Below are 26,154 nucleotides of genomic sequence, written 5' to 3'. Positions count from 1 at the left end.
AAATTCCTGCCATTTAGGAATTATAAAATTTTCTAATTACCTTCGCCGAGAAGGTTATGCTTTCAGTGGCGTTCGTGTGTGTGTGTGTGTGTGTAGGGTACTTGGGGTATTTGAAAGTTAAGTTAATTTGAACATAATTTAACATAACTTATTCAAATAAGGGCCTCATTTGCATAATTGATGAGGAAATGCTATAATGGCATTCCTTGTTAATACAGGACTGTATTTTGGTGTAGAATATGATCAACAGATATAATTCATGCAATTGAGGATCCTATTTGCATAATCAGGGGGATTAATGTATACAGTACTGTACTTTCTTAGTCATAAGAAACTCATTTGGCAAAGGTATGAAATCGTGGAAGTCTAGTTATACAATGTACATGTATTACATGTATTTCGCAAAAATGGACATGTTCGCAGTGGTGGTAGGTGCAGCAAAAGGAAAGTTGACGAATAATATGTTCAGGGTAATGATAAGTTTGTGGAACAGAAATGACTGCAAAAATACATGTAAAACTACTGCAACAAAATTATACAGAATACAGCACAACAAATGACACATTGACTCTGAATCCATACTTGGGCATTCTCTTTTTCTTTATTTTCTATTGTTCACTTTTGAAGGTCTATAAAGTTTGGTAAAGGTACATACATGTATGTTCAGTTATATCAATAAAGATAGTTGATTCAGAAAGCAATTCAAATCTACCAGCACCATAAGAGAACCTTAAAGAGTATGCAGCATACAAAAAATGGTTCAAACTGTTGTCATGTCACTTTCTGAGGACTTGAACTATTGCTGTGATACGGGGAATGTTTCAGAGTTTCTAAGTAAAACTTTTCATTGTCCAAGTATTCTTTGTCCCTCTCTGATGAGTTCTTCCAATTCAACAACTTCCTGGCCAAATCAGCTGCTACCGGGGACATGGCAGGGTGAAAAGGCACAGGATTTACCCCGTTCTCGTGTTGTGGGGACCCTAAACTCCCATTAACCTGTGGCGATGTGTAAGAGGACTCCTGGGAAGGCATGCCCATCCCTATCTGGGGTGACGACAGACCCTGAGATGGAGAGGTCATCATGGACTGTGGTAAAGATTGTGGCACTTGCTGGTAGCTGATTGGTTGAGGTCCTAATTGCTGCATGTTGATTGGCTGCTGTCCAAAGCCTCTGCTGTTATCTCTAACAGGTGTGCGGCAGTTGACGCATACAAATGATCCCATTGTCTGCTCCAGATCTCTCTTGTCCTTAGCAAGTGAAAGACGTTCCTATTGAGACAAAAAAAAATCAATCATTCAATGTAATAAAATTATAAAACGTTTGCTCAAAGGAACTTTTCCAATCATTTAAATCAATGTGTAATGAATTGTTCCAGAAGAAAAATACTGTTTTTGCTCAGTTTCATCTTCTTCTACAAACATTTAAGGTCAATGACCTGGATGTCTATCGCCATGGTAACTTGTGCTGTAGCAGACACCTTGGTGTTGGATTACATTATGTAGCAAGATAAAGCTGAAGGTGATTGTCATGATATACATGTACCAGTAATTGAATGTGTTTGAGTAAGAATTCAGAGAGCAGTAGTTTGTTAGGCCAGAACATGCGAAGGAAAACAATATGCGCTTGCTTTGCAGATGTTATGTTTCTAGTTTCCATTGTCTGGTTACTTTTGGTTACATGCTACATGTAGATGGTCTAATTCCTGAGTGTTTATTATCTGTGGAGTGCAACATGAAGTAACACTTTTGCAGTCATGCTGATGCCTAAAATACAAACAATTGCCCACCTCTGCCATCTGTTTCTCCTGTTGCCTGAGATACTGTAACTGAGACTCGATGGTGCCCAGTCTCTTGTTGTGCTCATCCTCGATCCTGCGTGCCGCTGCCAGCGCCCTCTGTCCCTCCTCTCTGTTCTGAGAAGCCTCCAAACTCACTGCCTCAATCTCCTCAGACTTCCTGGCCACCTGTTTGCTGAGGTATGCCATCTTCTCTGCTTCTGCATCCAGAGACTGGCCAAGAGGGGAACACAATAGTCAGAACCAATCTTGATACAAAAAGCAGTGGTAGAAATGCTTTATTTCAGTGTTCTGCAATATTGCAGAATGTCAAACTTGTTCTGCAATTTGGAAATACTTTCTGCAAATATACACTTCAAGTCCAGATCTAAACCCATGGCATGTACAAAATTGCATGTTGGCAAACATTTTACATGCAATTTGAAAAATACATGCAAAACTACTTAAATGTACTTAGTCACTAGTAACATCCGTGTCCATAATATCACCAGGGTCCATAATATCGCCACCTTGAGAAATAGTGTGCTTTAAGATATTTTTACTGCAACATACTTTTGGTATGCACTCCTGCACACCTCAAATGTACATAGCTAGGGTATGTTGCAGTAAAAATATCTTTAAGCACACTTTTTCTCAAGGTGGCGATATTATGGACCCTGGTGATATTATGAACACGGATGTCATAGAGTCAGTAGTAAACACAAAAGCTCTGAAACACCATCGAACCCCTAGCCTGATTTTTCCAGTCTGCAAAATTACAGATTGATTAATTTTTCTTCTGCAGTATTGAAAATGCCTGACCGTGTGCAAAATGAAGACTGCAGATTGGTATTTCCAACACTGAAAAGGGTTGATACAAAAAAGCATGAGACAAGGAGCTTCCCTTTGCATTATTAGGGACTGTACGATATTTACCGGGGAGGGGGGCCGGTCGTCCGGGGGTAGCGTAAAAAATTTTTTCCTAGGCCCTCCCCCCAGGTCAAAAAACTTTTTCCGAGGCCCTCCCTCCGGCTCAAAAAATTTTTCCTAGGCCCTCCCCCCCGGCGTGAATCATAGAGAGTGAAATTTCGTATGGGGATGGCGAGATTTTGTTTGAAAATTTTCCCCGCATGAAGCGCCGAAGGTGCGAGCCATCGCGCCGCAGGCGCCACTAGAGCCCGAGTAGGCCCGGCTTTTTTTGGGGGGGGGGGGCGGGGGATGTCCCCCCGGAAAAATTTTGAAATTCAACTCATGTTTTGCATGTTGAGGGGCAAATTTGGCAGCACAAATTTCGCTGGTACGTCGAACTTTAAATTTAAAGTCAGTAACGACGTTAAGGTCAGTCAGTGTAATCGAAATAATCCTCTATCTAGCCTACCTTTCGTCCACGTCTTCCGCGTCAATTTTATTACAAACAGGGAAACAATATTGCCAAGTTACGTGTTGTTTTCAATTAACTTTGGAGGGACATAGATGTAAATGTTAAAATAGTCCTTGGTTTAATAAAATACCAAATTAATCCGCCGACATCCGACATCCACGCCGAGAAGTTCGAGCCAGTTGCGAGGCGGGACCAGCGGGGCCTTTGCCGACGCACGCACACCACTGGGAAGGGTGCGTTGAACGGCGAAAATTAATTTTCAAAATCTTCAGACAAGCCTTCCCTACATTTTTGATCGGTATCGTTTCGATTGCCGCGATTGACGCGATTTTAATCCATGTAATTTGGCTGTGTAGTCCAGTTTCGCCGATTCTGGCGAAAATGCAAGATTTTGAAGGGGACTGTGGGAGATTTGGGCGAATACATCTATTTATAATAATAGGGATGGATATTATTGGAACGTAAAATTCTGCCGATTCCAATGACCTGCAAATCGCTACGATATGTATGGACAGACGTTTAATCATGTTTTCAACGTGTATAAAAATGATGTAGAGTTAAAGGGATCTTGGAAAAAATTTTTACCTAGGCCCTCCCCCAAATTAAAATATTTTTTCCCAGGCCCTCCCCCGGCTCAAAATTTTTTTCCTAGGCCCTCCCCCTCAGACGACCGGCCCTCCCCCCCGGTAAATATCGTACAGTCCCTTAGTGAAGTCTAGACCTTGCAAAACATTTGTGCTGTACAACTGTCTGTAAAGTGTAAGTTGACAACACATACATTGTACAATGTACATTATCTTATAAACCATCACAACTTTTGTCTTTCCTATTCTTTCTGTTTGCATGGCTGCACCTTGACAGATTCAAATAGCGATTTTATGCCAAGCAGAAGCAATGCCACTACTGGCTTTTATTACAAATGTAGTAGTAAATGCCCTTGACTTTACCTGTCTTTTCCCATCCAAGGCAATTTTCTCCTGCTTGAGTTGATCCTCCTCCAGTCTGAGGTTGTTCAACTTGACAGTAATGGTGGCCTGCTCCTGTGCCAGAGATTTGATGGTGCTCTCTCTCTCTGCGTCCGTCTTGATACTGCGTGCTGATTGGTCAGTGGCCCTCTCCTTGGCAACTCTTTCTGCAGTGTGGAATTCAGCCCACTCTAAGAAACAAAACAAGGCTTCTTTAAGGAATGTGTAAGACAATTTATGAATACTATCAGAATAGGCTTCTTTGTCTGTGACATATCTAATATCTAATCATAAATTCAATGAATTATAATTCATTTGAACTACAGTGTGTAGTTGTCATTCAGGGCTCAAAATTCATTTTTGGGAATATCTTCACAGGTGCACCCAGTCTAAAAATTGGGAGAACAAGAACATTTTTGGGTGCACTTAGTCTATGTAAAATAAAATACCCGGTAAGTAAAATGTCAGAAAAACTAATAATTATGTTTCATTGCTAAAGAAAAGTACTACAACAATGATTTTATTATTTTTCTGATACTTGCATGGATGTTAAGAATATGCTGTATCCTACTATACATTGAACATCATTCAGCATAAATCTACAAAAATATTTGGGTGCACTCACAGAAAAAATTGGGTGCACAGTTCCAAATTTGGGTGCACTAAGGTGCACATGCACCCAGTATTTCGAGCCCTGTTAATTCTTAAAAGTCTGTGACCAAAAGACCTCCACACACCAGTTGCCAGTTTCCTCCTCTCCTCAGCACACTGTGCCATGACCTGTTTCTGTTCCTCCATGAGCTCGTTCTTGGCCCTCTGTACAGACTCTCTCTCCATAGCCAGCTGCTGGGACAGGTACCGACGCTCTTCCTCCAGAGACTTCTGCAGGGCCTGGGGATTACAAGGAGAATTCTTCCTTCACTGGCCTTTGCCATAGACAGTCATACAATATACGACTGGGGTACACACTGGTTAATTTTCCAAAAAGAGACCTAAAGCATAAAGCAAACTAGAAAGGTAACATTTGCAAAGCAAATGCATAATGTTTAAAATTACCTCTGCATATGGTCTGCTTTGTTAATTCTTTTTTTCATTTCCATGAGGAAATGAAAATATACATTTATTTTGTACCTGTATATGGTCAGATAGGAGGCTAAATCTGTCCTGCTATAAAATTGTAACCCAACACTAGTTACCATGGTACATGTAACAGACAGTCTGGTTCAGGTCATTGACCTTTTTGGTTTGGAGAATAAGAATAAGAAATATAGCAAAAACAATATGTTTCCCTTCAGTAAACATAAAAAATAAAACATATTAAATATTTGAAAATATTTGGAAATTACTGTCACCAAATGCAACACATGTACAACATAATATGTGATGAATATAGGTACATGACATGAGAGAATCTTCGACAATGAAGCCAAGCTAAGGGAGGGGCCTATTACAGTCCCTCTACTAGGAGTTGCCTGGTGCAACTAGATAAAGTTGAAATCCTACAGAACGCCACTGTCTGTGAGTTACCTGGACCCTGTTCTGTTCAGACTTGACCTTCCACCTCTCCTCCTCCAGCTGACGCCCCTGGTCCGTCAGCCGTGCCTCCAGACGACCAATCAGGTCCTGCAGCCTGGTCCGCTCCCTCTCGTTCTCCTCCTGCTGGTGACTCAGTCTCTCCTGTAGCACTGGGGAGAACAGCACACAACAGGAGGCCTTGAGTCAGGTTCATTAGGGCAAAGGTCAGGTGCAGAAGGACCATTCCAAACCAACTATAAACAGTCTTTTTCTTGTCATATCTTGGTAATTGCTGGAGGGTTTTCCTTCTTGTTATTTTCTTAAAAATAGTCTTTAGGCATCTTTTTTATGCTGGCTAGAGCTCTAGAAGTGATGCTATGCTGTTTGTGTTTGGTGGTGCTTAGAGGTCATTTGGGCCATCCTACCATGAATGTGTGCCTCAAAAATAAGAATTTTGGGCTACATGGACAATTTGGAGGTCAAGCTACTCTGTCAATGTGAGCTTTCAATAGTTGAACACTCAAGTAGGTGATTTTTGACAGCTCATTTCTTAGATGTTTACTATACATTAATATTTTCAATGGGAGCTCAAAATGGTGGGCTGTGCCCATTACCACAGTGTAGACATCATGATGATTCATTCTAGATGAATCCAATGCTTTGCTGTGTTGACAACTTAAATTGTGTGGTAACAAAGTTCGGACTTTACGATTTTTGAAGATCCTTTTACCATGGGACCTTTCAACTAATCTCTAATCTCATAGAAACTTTGTGTTGCACAAACTAAACCTTTACTCAACTGGCAGTAAGCATAAACAGTAAATAACAGTTTTTCACAGAACAACACTTACTTTTCAGCTGTCTCTCCAGTTCCCTGGCTGCTGTCTCTCTCTCCTCCAGGCCTGAGATGTGGTGCCCCTCCAGCTTGGAGGACAGCTGCCCAAGGTTCTTGGCGTTCTCCTCAACTCTCTGCACCACTGATTGGAGGTTTCTACACAAAAACCCAAATTTCGAACTTCACCTTTCTTTCTGTTGACCCTACCCGCCTACTAAATTTCACCACGATCCATTCTCAAAATCTAGACTTATACACACACACACACACACACACACACACACACAAACAAAAACAAAAGGTCCACTGCAGTGACATAAAGACCATATACAATGCCCATTTTTTAACTTGACCTTTGTCTTCCCAACAGTAACCTACCTACTAGAAATCATGACTATCCATTGATTACATGTACTTAGTAGGGGTGGGTACCGGTCCAGGTGGACCGGTTCGGACCGCAAAAATTTTATCGGTCCGGTCCGAAAAACCGAAACGTCAGTGGACCGGTTTTTTTGGACCGGAACAAAAATTTAAACTTGTAGTTACTGATGATCACTAGATACAAGAATCCTGCCAGGAAAATGAACATCCAGCCTCAAAATAAAAGAAATTTACCTTAGTTTCCGTATCTCTCATTCTGCAACAATATTCTCCATATTTTCATTACCAATAGTCATCTAGAAATCATAAAAGAGAACTTTACAGGTTGCGTTTGCTTCGGATCGATCAAGCCGAAAATCACTGGCACATGGTCAGACTGTGCCGCACATAAATTTTCACTCGAAATGAGAAATTAGTACCCAACAAAACGGACCATTTGGTTCCCAAGGCTGTATTACTCTTTTGTTCTTGTGGTCAACTTGTTTTCTTTGCTTGAATCGCGTAAAATACCAAGGAAAATACAAGGAAAGTTCGGGAATCGGCTCTGAACTGTGCCGAGCGGCGGCCATCTTGGATTCCCAAATTTGGACCTGCAATTTGGCCCAAACCGCTAGAGGGGGGCGAATGCACAAAATCCTGTGATGTGATTGGTTGGGAAGTTTAATGTATTAATATATTCGGTTCTGAGGTTTTAGCCATAGGACAAGAGGAGAAACTTGATAATGTATAGAACGGATAAAATAGGATAGAATAAAATTAAAATAGGATAAAATAAAATAAAAAATAAATTAAAAAAAAGAATAAATTTTAAAAAATTAAAAAAAAATAAAGTAAAACAATTTTGTAGTGGTTACTTATACATTCAGCATTTAGCAATGATATTATTTGGTACTGATACTCCGGTGTCCAGAATCAGGTACAGGTACAGGTCCGGACCTGGACCTGATCCTCTGGACCTGGACCTGGACCTGAAAGAGCCGAACAGGTACCCACCCCTAGTACTTAGTATGTCTGATTAAGTACCTAGTATGTCTTGTAGCACTTGTAGCTGCCTCAATCTCCTGTTCTCTCATCCTGTGGAGTCTGTTTAGCTGGTCCTCATGGTCTGACTGAAGCTCCTGGATGGATTTTCTGGGAAGAGAAGTAAAAAAAAATCCAACTGGGGATCAGGATGCGTCTAAAGCCAATGTCACACATTCAGAACCTTCCCTTGAGCACTAGGTGACCAAGGTTGGCTAACATTTGGAGTAGGGCTGCGGACCGGTACACTGTACCGGTCCAATACCGTAAAAATCGTTTCGGTACAGGTCCAAAATACCGGATCATGAAGTAACGAGTATATACCGAAATAGCTAGTTTACACCATGTATATGACTAAAGATAGGTAAATCCTACCACAAAGACGAAAAATTAGCACTGGAAAAGACGTAAACACCGTCGGATTGATTTGAGATCCTCAGTCTCACGAGACATCGCGAGAGTGTGGCTGATCCAGGGTTGTGATTGGTCAACAAACTCAAATCAGGTCAGAGGTCAGTCATTTTCCTTTCCCACCATATTGACGGCCTTTGTTGCTTTTGTGTTGTGTCTGTATTTTGCCGCGTCAAATTGTTCAGGTACAGGTACAGGTCCGGACCTGTACCTAAACCTCTGTACCGGTACCTGTACCTGTACCTGATGTTACGTTTAGGTACGCAGCCCTAGTTTGGAGCAATCTGACCAGATTTAATCCACCCCTACCTTTCTATATGAATCAAATTGAGTTTGAGTTAAAATTGAGTATAATTCAACTGCTAACCATGCCTTGACCTACTGAACACCAGCCAACCATGGCTGTGCCTCTAGAATACACATTTCAAAGACCAAATTCTTAGTATGTTTTATGATTACAACATTGTAATGCAAATATCATGTAATAATGTACATAATTTACATACCTATGAAGTTCCTTGATCCTTTCCAGTTCCTCAGACTTCTCAGCCTGCAGCTCTAAGACCTTCTTGTGGTGAGCAGCCTGCACCTGCGCCTTCTCCTCCTCAGCTGTCTTCAGCCGTGCCAGGTGCTGAGTCACCAGCTGATCATTCTCCTCTCGCAGCCTATGTGCAAAAGAAATGGACTTCAAGTAGTGTAGTGTCCTAAGTATCCTTAAGTAAATGATACATTTTTGAGGCAGCAGAATACCTGCAACTGTATTCTTCCTTCGTGTATGTAAGAACATCAGCAGAACGTACTGCACCTGCACAAAATCACAATTTTTCACGGTTTTCTTTGGATTTTTTGTCAACGTTGCATTAGAATTTTGCCTGTTGCAGACAGTATTTTTTCCGACATAACATTTGGAAACTACAGACGGAGTGTTAACCTTTTATGTATGCGTGAATATGACCTTATATTACACGTTCTGCCCAAGTGCTATGCAGAATACATGGAGGGGTTTGTATAATCTAGTAACTAGTTACAGAAGGCTTTCTGCAGTAGTCCTGTCTGTGGTACTGAAACATTGGTACAGTAACAGCAGCTATTTCTTTAACATTGGTTCTGTCCTTAGTGCTGAAATGAAAATCTTAGCTATGCACAATGCGAGGCCCATTTTTGAACTTGACTTTGGTCTTTGACATTAAAAATTTACCATTTATAGAGTCTAGAATATCCTGCTACAAGAAAACGGAAAACACAAAAAGTCCACTGCAGTGGGTCCCATTTTTTAACTTGACCATTGTCTACCCAACGGTAACCTGCCAAAAATCATTAACATCCATCCATGCCTTCAAGAGTTATGCCGCATAAATCCATAGTCTCTCCACCAAACACAAACCAATTTCATAGCCTTCTGACGAAGGCAACAAAAAGAGCCATTTAAACCTTAGATTGTGAGTCTGACCTTGCTTCCCTGCGCTGGAATGACTCCTCGGCCAGCTGTAGCCGTGCCTTGTGAGCTTCCTCCACACTGGTCAGTTCCTCCTGGTGACGGTGTTTACTGGACTCTAACATGATCTGCAGGTGATCCCGCTCTGCCTGCAGCTGTCGGATCTGTGGTGGAACAAAGCACAGATCCTTCATAAACATTCTCTAAATGTTAGTTTTGCTGGTTAGTTTTTCGAAGGAAAACGTATTGTTTTTGCTCTGTTTCCTCTTCCTCTGTTCCAAACACAAAAGGTCAATGACCAGAACCAGACATCTGTCACCATGGTAACTGGTGTTGGGTTACATCATGTTGCAATTTTACAGCAGGAGGGATTTAGACTCCTGTCTGACCATATACATGAATGTGTTTGAGTAAGAATTAACAGAGCAGACCATATGCAAAGGTAAACATTATGCATTTGCTTTGAAAATGTCACCTTTCTAGTTAAAAAACTTATCCACTAATGGACCTTTTCTTCAACAAGAGGATTCATAACAGTACAATATCAACCATTAAAACAGAAAATGAAAAAATTGTGCTACATGTTCACCTAATTTTCTAGATCAAGAGTAAGGTTATGAGAAAAATGAAAAAAAAGAGTGAAACAACAAAAGAAAGAAGGAAAGGATAAAAGACAATTATAGTATAGTTACCTTGCTTTCTAGATCGCTGACACTGGCAGGTGACTGTCCCATTGTAGACAGTTGATAAGTTGGCAGCTGGTAATTGGGTGCCATCTGGGATTGGGGTGCCATTGGTGAATGAGAGGCCATCTGAGAACGAGGTGAGATCTGCTGCATCAGTCTCTCCTGCTGCATGTGTAAGGCCTGGATGTAGGGGCATGGAATATATGATATCAACTACTAGTAAATATGAGTCAGGGGTCCACCTGAAATTCTAAATTTAGAGCTTTTCATCATACTCATAGGCAAAGCAACCAATTTTCACATTACAATGTATCATGACATAATTCAAGGTTGCAATGTACATCAGGCCTCAAAATTAACTTTTCTTCCTTTTGTCCCAGCATTGTCCCAAAAATAAATTTCAATCGTTCTGAAGTGAGGATGAACTGTCCCAACCGTTTTTTTTGTTTTTTAAGCATTGTATGACTTCAACTTGAAGTAAGCATTTTGCTTATATGTTCACTCCCAGGCGCACAATAATTGCAGCGTAGACAGGAAATTTGGGGGACTTTTCCAGATCCAAAAGCCGGGACGTGTGCCTGATAAACAAGAGAAAGGATGACATTCTGATATTGAATATTTTTCTATTGTCCCAAAAATGTCAAGAAATGTCTTCAGTTGTCCTAGCCTTAATTTTAGTGGTCAGTCGCCATTGGACCACCTTTAATTTTGAGCCCTGGTAGATGCATACATTTAAAATCATGGAAATTTAGTACTAGTTTCCTAGATGCTAAAAGCTAATACAAGAAATAGATCAGAAATAGAACTGTTTTCCTCTGCACCCACCTTTATCTGTTCCTGTTGTTGCCTGACCATCTCCTGGTTCTGTCTGGCTAACATCTCCTGATGCTGTTTAAACATGTCTGCCTGCTGCTGCAGTTCTAAACTCAGCCTCTCGTTGGCTCCGTACGGCGCCGTGTGTCCCTGTGGCATGGAGGGGGAGGACCCAGGCCGACTGGTCCCCACGGTTGGCTGTGAAGGAGGCTGAACAAGGAACAGTCATGCCTTCAGAGTTAAGTTCAAAAACTTGTATTTTCCATTGTATGATTGTGCAACGTGTAATTCATCGAAATTTCGAATATCTTTTTCTTAAATACTGTATCAGTGTATGATAAATGTGATTGTAACTGTCTGTTTCTGTACCTGTATGTAATTAGTGTTGGAGCCCTGGAAGATTATTTGGGGCTAAAGGGCATCCCAATAAACTGAAACTCAAGAACTATATAATAGTAGAGTGGAACTGGTTGCCACCAAGCACAGTTGGGGCATCATCACTAGAAAGCTTTAAACAACTCCTGCAGTTAGATGTTAAAAGATTGACGGTAATAGATCATTCGGTGTGATAAAGCTAGCTGCCTCCTGCAAAGCTGGAGCGTTATGCCAAAGGGCAGCTATATCTGCCATACAGATACAGACCTGTGTGTTCTGCTGTCCCTCTCCCATTTGAAGCCCTCTCCTAGCAGGCTGTGTACCCCTCCTCGGCTGTTCTGGCTGTTGTGGTTGATTTTGTTCCCTCCCTAACATAACAGGACTACTCCTAGGCAGTGGAGTTACAGGACCCAGTGGGTCTACAGGAGAATCCAGAGACATGGGATCTCCTCCGCTTCTTCTGAGGGGAGGGTGGTCTCGAACTGGATCCTCGTCGAGCGGCCCGATGCCTCGCGGAGAGATTGACCCGCCGTCTAACGGCCCCGCCGTCCCGGGCTGGCGTCTCCGCGGGCGACCACCCGTCGGGCCGTCCCACGGGAATGGGGAGGTCTGGTCTCGTAAAGCGGGCGCCGTGAAGATGTCCACTTTCCCCTCGTCCACAGATGACGGAAACGGCGCATCCTGGTGTCCTCTCGTACTCGTGGTCAGCGTATCAGGGTCAACCTCATCGCCAAGCCCGAGAAAATCCGCCACGGAACTACTCGTGTCCTTCCCATCCTTCTTGGCAGGAGTTGAATCAGAGACGGTACCTGATTGGTCAGTTTTGCCGGAGGAGACCATTCCCAGCCAATCAGATGGGTTGTTAGACTTGCTGTCCGAGTCTTTCAGGCCAAGCCAGTCTGTGTCCTTGTCTTTCTCTGGACAAGGATAAACATATGGATGTTACTAGTTTATAAACATAAGCTTGTTTCTGTTGAATATACTATATATATATTACACTGTATTGTTATTATATACTACATTTATTGTTGGATCTTTACAACCTTTTTACGTTTGCCGCCTTAGCGGCAAACGTTTACTGATCAGAACAGTCCTTGCGTGGATGCAGGCAACAACGGGCCATGGGCCATTCTGCCTGCCGGATTTGCCATTTTACTAAATTTCGCTAGATGGCATTGTTGTGAATATGGTGCTATTTCATCACATGTCGCAAGATGTCGCTGTGTCAAACTGCAAGGTCCCGGATGTAAAGGTAAGCTTAAAAATGTGTTTATATCGTTTGTATCCTTACTAGAGCTGTGTACCGGTACGCAGTACCGATACTGTACCGGAAAAATTGATTAGGTACAGGTCCAAAATACCTAATCCCTCAGTACCGGTACTGTACCTAAACAATTTCACACCAATTTTATGCCTATTTGTGACCTCAAATGTTTAAATAGCTGGTTAACAATGGGTGCCTGTGTAAGGACAGTGTGTTCATGAAAACAAAAACATCTTAGTTTTGCCTATATTTTATCTGAGCATTCGCCATAAACAAAGAATAAACCTTAACTATCAAGTTTATTTAGGTTTTTTTGTTATTGAAGGAGTTCAGAAGAGCATATAAATTGGTCGAATTGTTCAGGTACAGGTTCAGGTCCGGACCTGTACCTAAACCTGTGTACCTGTACCTGTACCTAAAATTTGTTTAGGTACACAGCTCTAATCCTTACTAGCTTGTACTTGTATCAACAACTGTAAGAGTATTAGGCATAGATTCAGAGTAAAACAGTATAGTTTAAGATGATATGAGAAAGGGCAATCAATAATATTGTGCTTTCACTGGCACACACTCAATCAGATTGAGAAATTTATGAGTATATATGCAATCGCTGTCGTCGCCCCCCTCCCCTTCGTTGGTGGCGTGGAAACAGCTTGCTTTGTTACACAAATGTCAATCTCGCCAATGTCTTCTTAGGCACGAATTCCTACATGAAATCAAGTTTTAAAAATTCTGGAGGTGCAGTTTTCTCGCCCTTTTGCCTCAGAAAATGTGCCAATACATAATTTTTACGAACAAACCGTAGCCATTCCCTAGCGTACCACGCCATAATTAAGCATGTAGTGACCGCAAAATTCGGCAACGCGGCGGAAAAAAATTATATCCTGTCTTTTCTAGCAATGTTTACCATGGAAATAACGTATGTGGTTTATTTTCCCTTTATTTGAGTTTCTATGTCCCAAAATCTCTTTAAAAAGCAGAAATTTGCAAACAACACAGGCGGTCGAGGCGTGGGGGAGGGCAGCTGCATGTCATTGACTTAAAAGGTCGAAGGTCATAGGGCAATCCGCATATGTCGCCGATCTACCTAATTTTTCGGTGTTTAAAATTGATACAATCACATCATCGATTTTTTAGACAAACAAAGAGATAGAAACCAATCAAAATTTTGTGCTGGTTGATACTTTTTTTTGTTTAGAAGTTGTTTAGGGTGTGTTTGTTCATTTGATGGTATTTTGATAAGGGGCATATTTATAAGGTGAGTGGTGATTAGAAAAGAATGAGAAGGTTTTGTCCAAGCTTCTCTACACTTTTCCATAATTGCTTGCCTCAAGTTCAAAGTACAAAAAAAAAATGACTTAAAGTCATATTTTATCAACAATAAAATTTTCAAGCCTTAAGTTAACTACCCTGGAGGTTAGGCTAGGTATTGGGCCATTAGCCAGTTCCTTCTAGTAGCTATAGGCATTACACCTGCCTATCTAATTTACCACTGGCCACTACAACTACAAGTTGAGCCCAAGGCGAGTTGGCTGCTATATTAGTCTGGTGCCCAGGGTTAGCTTTGACATGTTTAAGCAAGGATTCAATATGCATATGCTCAGTTGTGGATGTTATGCTGACACAAAAAATTCTTTTTCTTCTCTTTCAGAGTCTTGGGACTTTGGCCATCTATGTCACCAAGCAGTTCACGCAATGCAGCATTCACACTCAGCTCTGCCACTGTGCACTGTGCTTTTGCACTCTATACCAATCTGTGCCGCCGTGCACTGTGCTTTTGCACTCTATACCAATCTATTTGACAAGCTACCAATATTTAAAAAAACAGCACAATTGAAATAAATTGCTCTTTACATCACAAGATTTTTTTTTGTATTGCAGATTTGATGTAGTAAAGAATTTAATTTCCCCACGTAAAGATGGTGACTGCATTAGCTTCTAATGAGCATCAATTCTGGTTATCTTTTCCTAAACTATGTACATGTGTATATAGTATAACATAGCTAGATTTCAATCAACGGTCTTATCATCACTTAATTCAAAGACGAAACACATTTATTGCATGTGATGTTCTTGTGCCAAAAAAACCAAGGCGGCAAACGACAGCTTTTGCAGAAGCACTTGTTTTGTGAATAATGCTTTGCATAATTTGACATATCCTTAGACATTCCAGAAAGACTGAGTTACAGCATTAGGCCTAGGAAAAAAGATGTTGTGTTTCCCGACCGACCGACCCTAGAAAAAACTGCCGACCCTGGACTTTTTTTGAGCTGATCAACCTTTTCTGGCTCCATGATCTGACACATGAGTGATGAAACATTATACAGTCAGTTTTCCAATATTGATATTGAAAAGGAGAGTATCCCAATGCTTATGCAATTTTTACTTTCAATTTTGTTAAACTGAATTAAGTTGGATCACTAGTGATCAACAATGTCTAAAAAAAACGAAAGAAAAAAAGATAATCCCTACCTACTGACCAACCCAATTTTTTTAGGACTAAAACAAGAAACACAACATTTTTTCCTAGGCCTTATATTGACATAGATGTATCATAGTATGGTACATATTGCTGGTATGTTATCTGTTAACATACCAGCAGGAGTTTTCACTTTTCCAGACTGGGGGGTTGGAGGTTTCTTGGCCCCAGGGGAGGGGTCTAACAGGTCATCCAGAGCACTTCTCCGACCCCCTCGGGAGGGGGGCTTCCCTTGGGGGGAGCCAAAGATGTCATCATCATCCTCAAACCTACATGTGGACAATACCGTACATGAACAACAGTGTCACACACAATTTAAAGTTAGTACAGAAAAAAAACACATACCCATGTTGAAAGTCTTTCAAGAGCAAAACCTTCATCAAGGCAGCAAATTTCAACCCTTTCAAACAGAAGGGCAGTTGTTGGAATGCAATTTAGTTTTAACAATTCCAAAATCTTAACAAAAACAATATGTTTTCCAGCTGTGAAGGCAAACATACATGTACATGTAACTACATGTATAAGAGCGTCAGCAGAATGTACTGCACCTGCGTGAAACCTGTCATGTATTGTGCATAGCACTTTGACAGAACCTCTCATGCTCCTTACATGTATACATGTAAGTCCGTCATATTCGCATATACATGTATAAGGTTAACACTCCATCTGTAGTTTCCAAATGTTATTTCGGAAAAGATGTCGTCTGCAACAGGCAAAATTCTAATGCAACTGTGACCAAAATGCAAACGAAAACCGTGAAAAATCAGTCAGAGTTTTGCTCAGGCACAGTACGTTCTGGCGACGTGCTACACGTATATGTGTTTAACTTAGTAGACCAGTTTACCTTTCATGGAACGAATGAACTGTGATGTCACAGGGGGGACATTTAGAACACTGTTCTAGAACCGGCATTCCCTTCTGGTGTCCCCCTTGGCAAATATCTAACCTAACTTTAATTTCTGAAAGTTCCTGACCTGTGCTGGTACAAGGAGTCTAAAACCTATTGATACTTCACTGAAGGATGGCTGACCCCTGTTTCCTTGTACCCAATCTCACCAGATAGCCAATTCTGGTATCTGAGAGCAGAATGCAGACCATTGCAGTGATCTGCCAGGGTGGACACTGCAAGGGAAAGCCAGTTCTAGAACGGTGCTCTATTGTAAATGTCCCCCCTGTGAGGTATCAGTTCATTCGATCCGTGAAAGGTAAACTGGTCTATCCAAGTTGGTGTTCTTGTACCATGTTTTCCTTATTACATGTACAATAATTATTTTGTCTACAAACATGTACAATCATGTCTATTACATGTACAAGCCCAATATGACTGCTGCACAGACCTGACAGACCGGTCGCCTGTTCGAGGTCTCCCCCTGGATGGAGGAGTTTTGGCAGCAGCTGACGGCATGTAGGAACCGAAGTTAAAGTCTTCATCTGTGGGCTCCTTCTCTTTCTTCTCCTCTGTAATGTACAGCATTGGCATGAAATCTGCTATGATCTGGAATCATATTTACAAAGCCTGAACAGCCTGAAAAATGTTTTAACAGTATACATCAGAGATGGACACCCAATATTAGCATTTAAGGCCTTTATTGCAGTGAGTGAGTGACTTTAAAAATGAAAATGACTTTTTAGTGAATCTTTAATGAAAGTTCATTGCAAATTCTTGACTGTAGGCTACAGTGTAATCATTGCAAGTACATGGAACATGAAAATAAAGGATGGACAATGGATAACAATATTAGTAATATGTGACTACCGTAAATAAAGTACTTAGTCTAATTCTTGTTGCCGCTACATAATATATTATGTCATGTATCATACATTTTTTATACCTTTGGTGTGGCTCTTGTACTAATGTTGTTTACATACTACATACATTGAATACATTTTGTATATTACAGTTTGTTGTAAGCTGTAGTACTGTTACAATTTACGCACATGACTCTACAGTCCCGCCTTACGCAGCTTGTACATACATTGTACAAAACTGGTGTATTATGCCAGAAGGCGGTTTACCGGTTATGCAAAACAAACAAACAAACAAACAAACAAAAAAACAAACAAACCTTGCTGTGGTTTTTTGTACTTGTCCAGGGAGAACTCCCTCCTCTCCCCTGTCCCTGGTCTCTCCAGGAGCTTCTTGGCTGTTCCCACTCCCAGCAGGGCATCAAACCTGGACTTGGCAGACTTACCATCCCTGCATGGAAAAACATAAGTCAAGATCTTGATGAAACTAATCCCTATTCTGTATTTTTTACGGATCTCGGTAGCAAATGTGCAGATATTGGCACATTGGCGCACGAAATCCATGGTGTGTTTTTGGCACAGATTAGCCTAAGAGGCTTGGTGAGCATCACTCCACCATCAGGGAAGGGACGGTAAAGTAAAGTGCTTTTCCAAAGGCACTATGTCGGGCATGGTGAGCATTGAACCCAGGACCTATTGGTTCCGAGTCCGACACTCTAACCATTGCGCTACTGACGGCACTACATATTTGTCTAAATTTACTGCAATGTAAGGAAATATGAATGTCACCAAAGAAAGAGGAAGGATGCTACAGACTGCCAGGCACCTTATCATGCAATGCAAGTAGGAGCACAAGCATGTTGGCAGAACGCATTGCGCCTGTGAGAAACCCGTAATGTATTTTGCATGAGACGTTGGTAGAACGTATCGTAATAATGAACATATAAATTTACAAATTTAAGAATGATATCCTAACTATAGATTTCAGATGTCATTTCAAAAAAGGCAACATTGACCAAACATCCAGCAAAAATTTGAGTTTTGCTCAGGCGCAGTATATAACATCTGTGTCCATAATATCACCAGGGTCCATAATATCACCACCTTGAGAAATAGTGTGCTTAAAGATATTTTTACTGCAACATACTTTTGGTATGCACTCCTTCACACATCAAATGTACATACCTAGGGTATGTTGCAGTAAAAATATCTTTAAGCACACTTTTTCTCAAGGTGGTGATATTATGGACCCTGGTGATATTATGGACACAGATGTTACATGTATGTTCTGCAGACATGCTAGAAGCACAAAAAGTAGAGTAAGTGTAGTGTCAACTTTAACTTTAGGGAACTTCTATCTGAGTGTGAGACCAGGTGCAGTATGTACATCATAGCATTGAGTCAGTTGAAAGATCAGTCATCTAGGTGGAAAGAAGTCCAGTGCCAGTGGAAAAGCACACATTCCCAATCATTCACCATTCAGAAGTGTTTGAGAAAGAGAGACATCAAAAGCTGTAAGATTTTTCTCACTCATCTAGTTGGTCCTGTTCTTCCTCTCCATGGGTATGCTGTTGTAAACTGATGTTAAGAATGATGGTTAGACAATCTACGGTTGCATCTGATACGGTAACCATAAATGGGCAAATTAGAATCCTATCAACCTTGTGAGAGGGCACCATGTAATATACTATGATCACAGTTTACACGAGTGTGCTATATTTGCTTAATTTTTTGTGCTAGTTACTCTACTCCAATTTTGCTCACTTCTCTGACTCCTCTTCTTCCATAAGTGTGGGCATAGGAAAGCTGCTTAAAGCATCATCAAATGTTAGTATTTTGCTCATACCGTACGGCCTACAAGACTGGTCTTATATCTGTCCAAAATCAACTAATCAAACTAGTTGAAATGTATACATGTAGCTTTAGAAAACTTAAATTGCAAGCAGTACTGCATTGTATATGGTAAAGTAATTGCCTCAGCTTTTCCTGATTTTATTTTCTTACCTCGCTTGTGTTTGTAAGATGTCCATGTTTAATATCGCTAAATACTTAAGCCAAATTACTGGTATGTATATTTATGTTTATCGAAAGAAAACATGCATTGTTTTTGCTCTGTTTCCTCTTCTTCTTCTCCAAATAAAGTCAATGACCTGAACTAGATGTCTGTCACCATGGTAACTCATGTTGGGTTACATCATGTTACAATTTTATAGCAGGAGGGATTTAGACTCATGTCACCATATATATGGATGTGTTCGAGTAAGAGAGCAGACCATATGCGAAGGTAGACATTATGAATTTGCTTTACAAATGTTACCTTAAGTTTCTAATTTGACCTGCATTTAGTCAACTAGTAGTATAGTGGCAACAAATCCAGCCAAAAGTGTAACTTACTCTTCCGGGTCGTCTTGTTTCTTCTGCACGACCTTCTTCTCCTGCCGCGGGCTGTCATCAAACCCCAGCGTTCCCATCAAGTCATCATCATCATCGTCAAACGAGATTTCCTCCCTCTTAGGTTTGCCCCTCCTGGAGGCTGCAGTTTTCTCCTGACGGGGGCTGGAGGTCAGATCTGTATTTTTGTGTAAGAATTGTAAAACATTTACATGTAGAATCAGCTTATTTTTATGTTTATCAAAGGAAAACATTGTTTTTGCTCTGTTTCCTCTTCTTCTCCTCCAAACCAATACGGTCAATGACCTGGACCAGACGCAAGGAGGATTATGATACTATCCCATCATCCTTTGCAATACACATTCCACAACACGTGTCCCAGATGGCTGACTGTCAGCACCAGGCATATAGTCTTGTCATGTTTCCTTTAAAAGTGCAGCAATGGCAACAATTTGACCAGTAATTTTTGGTTCTTTGAATTATCAAAGGACTCAAGTAGTGTATGAGGCTATCTGACTTTTGTAACTTATGTACAACTTCTTACATTGTGTCATAAACATTTATGCAAACATTTGCTTCAAAAATGGTGCTCAAACTTCACCAAACTAAAGTGCTTTTCTACAAACTCTGTTGATTGGTGATATTATACATCTTGTGCATCAGAAAACCCCAAATGCACCAAAAAGCACCCATGGAAAACAGAAGAAAATATTATATTTGATATGATTTATGCAATAATCATCAACAAATGCAATTTTCTTCTGTTTTCCATGGGTGCTTTTTGGTGCATTTGGGGTTTTCTGATGCACAAGATGTATAATATCACCAATCAACAGAGTTTGTAGAAAAGCACTTTAGTTTGGTGAAGTTTGAGCACCATTTTTGAAGCAAATGTTTGCATAAATGTTTATGACACAATGTAAGAAGTTGTACATAAGTTACAAAAGTCAGATAGCCTCATACACTACTTGAGTCCTTTGATAATTCAAAGAACCAAAAATTACTGGTCAAATTGTTGCCATTGCTGCACTTTTAAAGGAAACATGACAAGACTATATGCCTGGTGCTGACAGTCAGCCATCTGGGACACGTGTTGTGGAATGTGTATTGCAAAGGATGATGGGATAGTATCATAATCCTCCTTGGTTGGGTTTCATGATGTTGCAATTTTATAGCAGGAGGGATTTAGACTCCTGTCTGACCAATACTAGTATATATGAATGTGTTTGTGTTTATAGTAAGAATTAACAGTCTGAGAGCAGACCATATACGAAGGTAAACATTATGCATTTGCTTTACAAATGTTACATTTCTAGTTCCACATATTGTTTTGAAGATTTCAACTTGGGGTTGGCATAAAGCATGTGGGAGAAGTTCCTGGACGAAATGTAGGCTAAATAGATGAATATACTTAACACAGTGTACCAGCCAAATTTGGCAGTTAAAACTGGGTAAAATAGAATTTCAGAGTAGAATTTCAAAATTTCCCGGGGGCATTAGGGAGAAAATAGTTAAAGCAAAATCACGCCCTCCCAGATACAAAATTCCCTTTCTATTATTATAATAATGATTCACGCTGGGGAAGGGCCATAGGAAAAAAAATTCTCTTATAAAAGATTTTATTTCTAGACCTGGTTGTTTCTTCTCCCCCTGGCTGTCAGGAGGAGCAGTCTGTACTCTCCTGTCCTCCTCCCCCTCCTCCTGTCTCCTGCCGTGAGAGGTACGTGGTCTCTCAGGTTCTGATGTCCTGGGAGATATCTCCTCAGCTGAGGTAAAAAAAGGCATGTTCATCCAAAATAGTCGCCAACAGTTAATGAAAAAAGTTTCTGAATGGTAATGATCAAATTTTGAGAACATTCGATAATGTGTTCTGCTCAGGACCAAGAGGTCCTGGGTTCGAATCCTACCCATGTCACTTATCTTGTGCCCTTGGGAAAGGCACTTTACACTAGGGCTGCGGACCGGTACACTGTACCGGTCCAATACCGTAAAAATCGTTTCGGTACAGGTCCAAAATACCGGATCATGAAGTAACGAGTATATACCGAAATAGCTAGTTTACACCATGTATATGACTAAAGATAGGTAAATCCTACCACTAAGACGAAAAATTAGCACTGGAAAAGACGTAAACACCGTCGATTGATTTGAGATCCTCAGTCTCACTAGACATCGCGAGAGTGTGGCTGATCCAGAGTTGTGATTGGTCAACAAACTCAAATCAGGTCAGAGGCCTTTGTTGCTTTTGTGTTGTGTCTGTATTTTGCCGCGTAAGCCTCCGTGAAGAACACGTGTTAATTTGTCAAATTGTTCAGGTACAGGTACAGGTCCGGACCTGTACCTAAACCTCTGTACCGGTACCTGTACCTGTACCTGATGTTACGTTTAGGTACGCAGCCCTACTTTACACAACTTACTTCACTGTGAGTACGTAGCACTGGTTAGGGATGTCCCTCGGACAGGACGTTAAATGGAGGTCCCGCATTTGGGAGAGCCACACCCCACGCATGTTCAAGATCCCACCACACTTATCGAAAAGAGTAGGGGTCCTTCCCGGTGTGAGTGGTTCAAACTTTTTAAGTCCGGTTGTATGCAGCTTGTACAGTAATAACATGTACAAAACTGATGTGTTACGCCTAAGAAAAGGCAGTTTACCAGCACTGCGAAACAAACAAACTTTGTCTGTAATGTCTCTACTGAATTTTGTCACTGTCTCCTAAACATGGTCCATTTTCACAATTTTTTTCACTGCTTTTCTGCAATCAAACATGTACAAAATTATGCTGTTCAATAGATATCATTCATCAATATCCTACCTCTGGGGACTACTCCACCCTGTTTTGCTTCAGGTGGAGTTTGTGGCTCTTTTCTTTGGGGTGTTTTCTTGGCAGGTTTCTTCTTCTTTGGCTGGGCATCTTCATCATCTGACAGTAAACCCTTCAGTGGGTCATCCTCATCAAAATCTGCAGAAAAGAAAACACACACAATGTTATTATTTCAAGGCTCCTTCCTCACTACTTGTTCTATAGACAAGGCCATTGTCCCCAAGAAATCTCCTCTCCAAATTTTAAATTCCAGTTTGAAACTCTGAATTAGATTAGGCCACACCAAGCAAATTTTATGGATGACGTCCGCGCGCGCATTGATTTTGGCCTGTTCCTAGGAAAAAAAAACAAGAAATTCCGCTTCCTGTAACTATGACCAAAGAGTGACGACATTGCCACAAATCGACAGTGCCCGTAATGCGAAATGTGTAAAGAGCACATGCTTTGTTTCTGCAGGCCTGCAAAAATGTGATGAAAGAAAAAAGGACAGGACGACAACTGCTGTTCCACCTGATTTATTGCTGTTTTGATGATGAATAAAAGACTTCTTGCTTGTTACACTGTGTCACCTCATTCAATTTATGTCCTAACATTTGTCGTCTCTTAGTATATTTCTAATCTAGGCATCTTGTTTTTCAGGACCTTTCTTGTTTTTTTTTCGCCCTCTCGCATAAGATTTAGGGTCTCCAAAGGACGTCATCCATAAAATTTACTTGGTGTGGCCTTACATTACATTAAAGCGTTTGGACCTTACCTCCAAAGTCTGTCTGGAATTTCTTGCCCTTGTATCCCCTGGGACTAGATTTCCTGGTAGGGTCTGGAGACTGGCTGTCCTTTGGCTCATGGGCACTGGAGTCCTTGTCTGAAGGGAAAAAATCTTTTGATCAGATATACCAGTGTAATTATATTTCAGTCCATAACGTGGTATGGATGAAATATATTGTTTTCCCTCCTGTTTCTTCTCCTCCTCCTCATTTTCTTCCTGCCTTTTTGTTAACTGGATTCAATGTCTTCATTTTTTGGCCAAATGACATGAAATTTGGCATAAAGGTAGACTGTCAAATACTGGTACCCCCAGACATTCTTTTTATGTTTTGGATATGGGCTTCTAAAATTGTTTTATTTGGGTTTTGGGCCATTTTCAGGCAAAAAATGTACATTTTGGGATATGGAGCCCTCCTGGTATTAAATCCTAAGTACCCGAAGTTTGGTATGGGGATACCTTCTTATAGGAATATTTCCCTTGGAAGAACAGCAAAGCCTGTATTGTTGTCGGCACACTATGACAATTTTTCTAAATAATGGTACATCAAAAACTAAGCCTTACCAGGTCCCACAGACACAGAGATGTCCAAATTGTAAGAACTGCTGACATCAGAACTGGTGGTGGGCGGCTTCTTGTTGTCAGAAAAAGTTACAGACTTCCTGCAAGTATAACAATGCTATATCATCAAGTTCAGAATTTCCTATACACAAATTTTGCATTCACATTTTTTGCATGTGTATATTCATGCTTCAGTGCTTTAAACCAAATACAGATAAGCTTAAGCTGGCGGCTTGTCAGATACATGTATGAGACTGGACATTGTCAATCTAAAATGTTTTAAATTATGTTTACCGAAGGAAAACATATCGATTTTGCTGTTTCTTCTTCTTCTGTTCCAAACACTGACCTCTGACCTGGCCAATGACCTGAACCAGACTGTCTCTCACCATGGCAACTCATGTTGCAATTTTATAGTAGGAGGGATTTAGACTCCTCTCACTATATATGTGAATGTGTTTGAGTAAAATTAACAGAGCAGACCATATGCATTTGCTTTGCAAATACTGAGTTTAGTTTTTATTTCAAAACCTTAGAAAACAGCATATTTACTAAACCACCTTGCAGATGTAGGGGAGCCAGACTTTGTTTTGAGAGAGGGGGATGAGGGTTTGTTGTCCCCACCCCTGGAAGGTGGGGTACTGACAGCACTGCCCCTGGAGGGTGGGGTTTTCTTTCTCTTCAGGGAGCTGCCAAACAATTCTGCATCCATGTCATCAATGTCCTACAATGGAAAAACATGGTTTACTTATTAGTTTATTAAGGTACAGATGTAGCTTCAAAAGTTCAAGTCATTGGAAAGGTGAGGTGAAATGAGGAAGCTATCTCAGGCTGTCACTGGCACAAACAAAAAATTAAACACCATCGATGATATTGTTTCTTAATTTTAATGATAATGATACAAGTGTTGTCAAAGTTTACTGAGACCTTGGGACAGTGACCGCCCTCCCCCCATTATATACAGATTACCTTTTTTACATCATAGTTTCTGGATTTCTCCAGTGTTGGAATAATGTATGCATATATGCTTACCCCCATTGATCCAATCACTTGTTGAGGATCTGCCTCAGACACCTCTGACATCTGCAGAGCAACAGAAAAATGATCAGTACTGCTGACACTTGGAATAGACCTACCGGGTATAACATTATTACATCATAGTTTGTTTACCTGTTCTAAAGAACATTCTAGAACGGTCAGTTAAAGAATTAAGATCAGTTCAAGTTTTCAAAGTCAGGTATGTTTGATTTTTGCTGGGCCTAGTTTTGTTAACACAGCATTACATGCCGTAATGGGTGATTTAGTTGTGACAGTAGACAAAAGTAGTATATGTAACACTACACAAACACACACCCCTTTACAATATAAACATCAATTGATCACAAACTGCCCCAGCATTCATTGTGGTAAACAAACTGTGACGTAATAATGTAATAGGTCCATTAGTGTGATACTGAAATACATTATGCTAATACTCTTTTGAGTTCTTATATGACATCATTCAAACTGCTTACATGAGATGATTCTTACCTCATCATCATCAGCTTCAGCTGCTAGATTGGCATAGAAGTCATCATCAAAGTCTACTTTTGATCTGAAAGTATGAAAACAACAAGACACAATCTTATACGTTATATTTTTAATAACACCTGTAAAAAAAACCTTAGACTAGTTAGAGGTCCATATGAGGATTACTTCTGTGTCAGTCATTTGAGGGCCCACATCTTGGCTTGTCTTTGCTGGCAATTTTTAAAATGCCAATTGACAAACATCAATACAGATTTCATTAAGACATAGACCAGATGTAGTCACTGCTGTGACAGAACTACTAGTACATGTGTATTGGTACAACATTTTTCTAATGTCAACAGATTTAGCAAACTTTTCTTCTTTTGTCCATATCTGCTTTTATGTCAACTTTCTAGTATAACTAACTTGTTATCTTCACATCCTTAGCCTGATACATGAAAATACTTTCCCTTCATCACAATCTCACGATATTCTGTCATCTGTCCTTAACTACATTGTACTTACTTCTCAGGTGTTCTCTGTCTCCCAGAGGAGCTTGTCTTCTGTCTGGGTGGCTCATCTGCACAGGAAAGAGTGATGTGTAAAGTTAATTTCTGTTCCACATCTTTCAAAATCTACAGGACATGTGTTTATCTTACTTAGAAGGCCAGTAAAAAATCTATCTGCAACTAGTGATATCATAGAAACTTCCTAAAAATCGTGTTGTCTTGTGATTTATATACAGAATTAAATTTTAGTAATGTTATTAATCTAATATGAAGTTCTTGAAGAATTATGTGTTAAAACCTTAGTTCAGAGAAACAGTATGAGAACTCAGAATTGAAGTAGACTTCTTCCTTAAACAATTTTCCTTGGGATGAAAAACTCACCATCTCCCAGCAGGTCCCCCAGGATGTCATCCATGTCAGCACTGCTGGCTCCTACATGTACATGTACACGTATGAAAAAACACAGTATTTAGCATATTGATCTGAATCAAGTCTCACAAATACATGCATAAGCC

General features: G+C 40.5%; 1 protein-coding gene across 1 annotated transcript; it reads right to left on the bottom strand.

Annotated features, from left to right (window-relative positions):
* Positions 1 to 632: 632 nt before the first annotated feature.
* Positions 633 to 26,054, bottom strand: LOC109472743 (fas-binding factor 1-like). Its single transcript, XM_019772591.1, is given in 25 exon segments — positions 633 to 1,269; positions 1,788 to 2,009; positions 4,104 to 4,312; positions 4,859 to 5,012; positions 5,649 to 5,806; positions 6,488 to 6,627; positions 7,876 to 7,983; positions 8,790 to 8,948; positions 9,734 to 9,882; positions 10,411 to 10,584; positions 11,230 to 11,448; positions 11,860 to 12,509; positions 15,453 to 15,604; positions 16,673 to 16,793; positions 17,402 to 17,532; positions 19,476 to 19,650; positions 21,104 to 21,238; positions 22,289 to 22,435; positions 23,052 to 23,159; positions 23,625 to 23,722; positions 24,182 to 24,345; positions 24,654 to 24,704; positions 25,152 to 25,215; positions 25,656 to 25,710; positions 26,021 to 26,054. Coding segments are annotated over 25 exon segments (4,275 nt in total). The 3' UTR covers positions 633 to 771.
* Positions 26,055 to 26,154: the final 100 nt, after the last annotated feature.

The sequence above is a fragment of the Branchiostoma belcheri genome, unplaced genomic scaffold, assembly GCF_001625305.1.
Source record: "Branchiostoma belcheri isolate BF01 breed outbred unplaced genomic scaffold, Haploidv18h27 scaffold28, whole genome shotgun sequence".
NCBI lineage: Eukaryota > Metazoa > Chordata > Leptocardii > Amphioxiformes > Branchiostomatidae > Branchiostoma > Branchiostoma belcheri.
The sequence above is the reverse complement of the archived record's forward strand: the minus strand, read 5'-3'. Positions and strand labels throughout refer to the sequence as shown.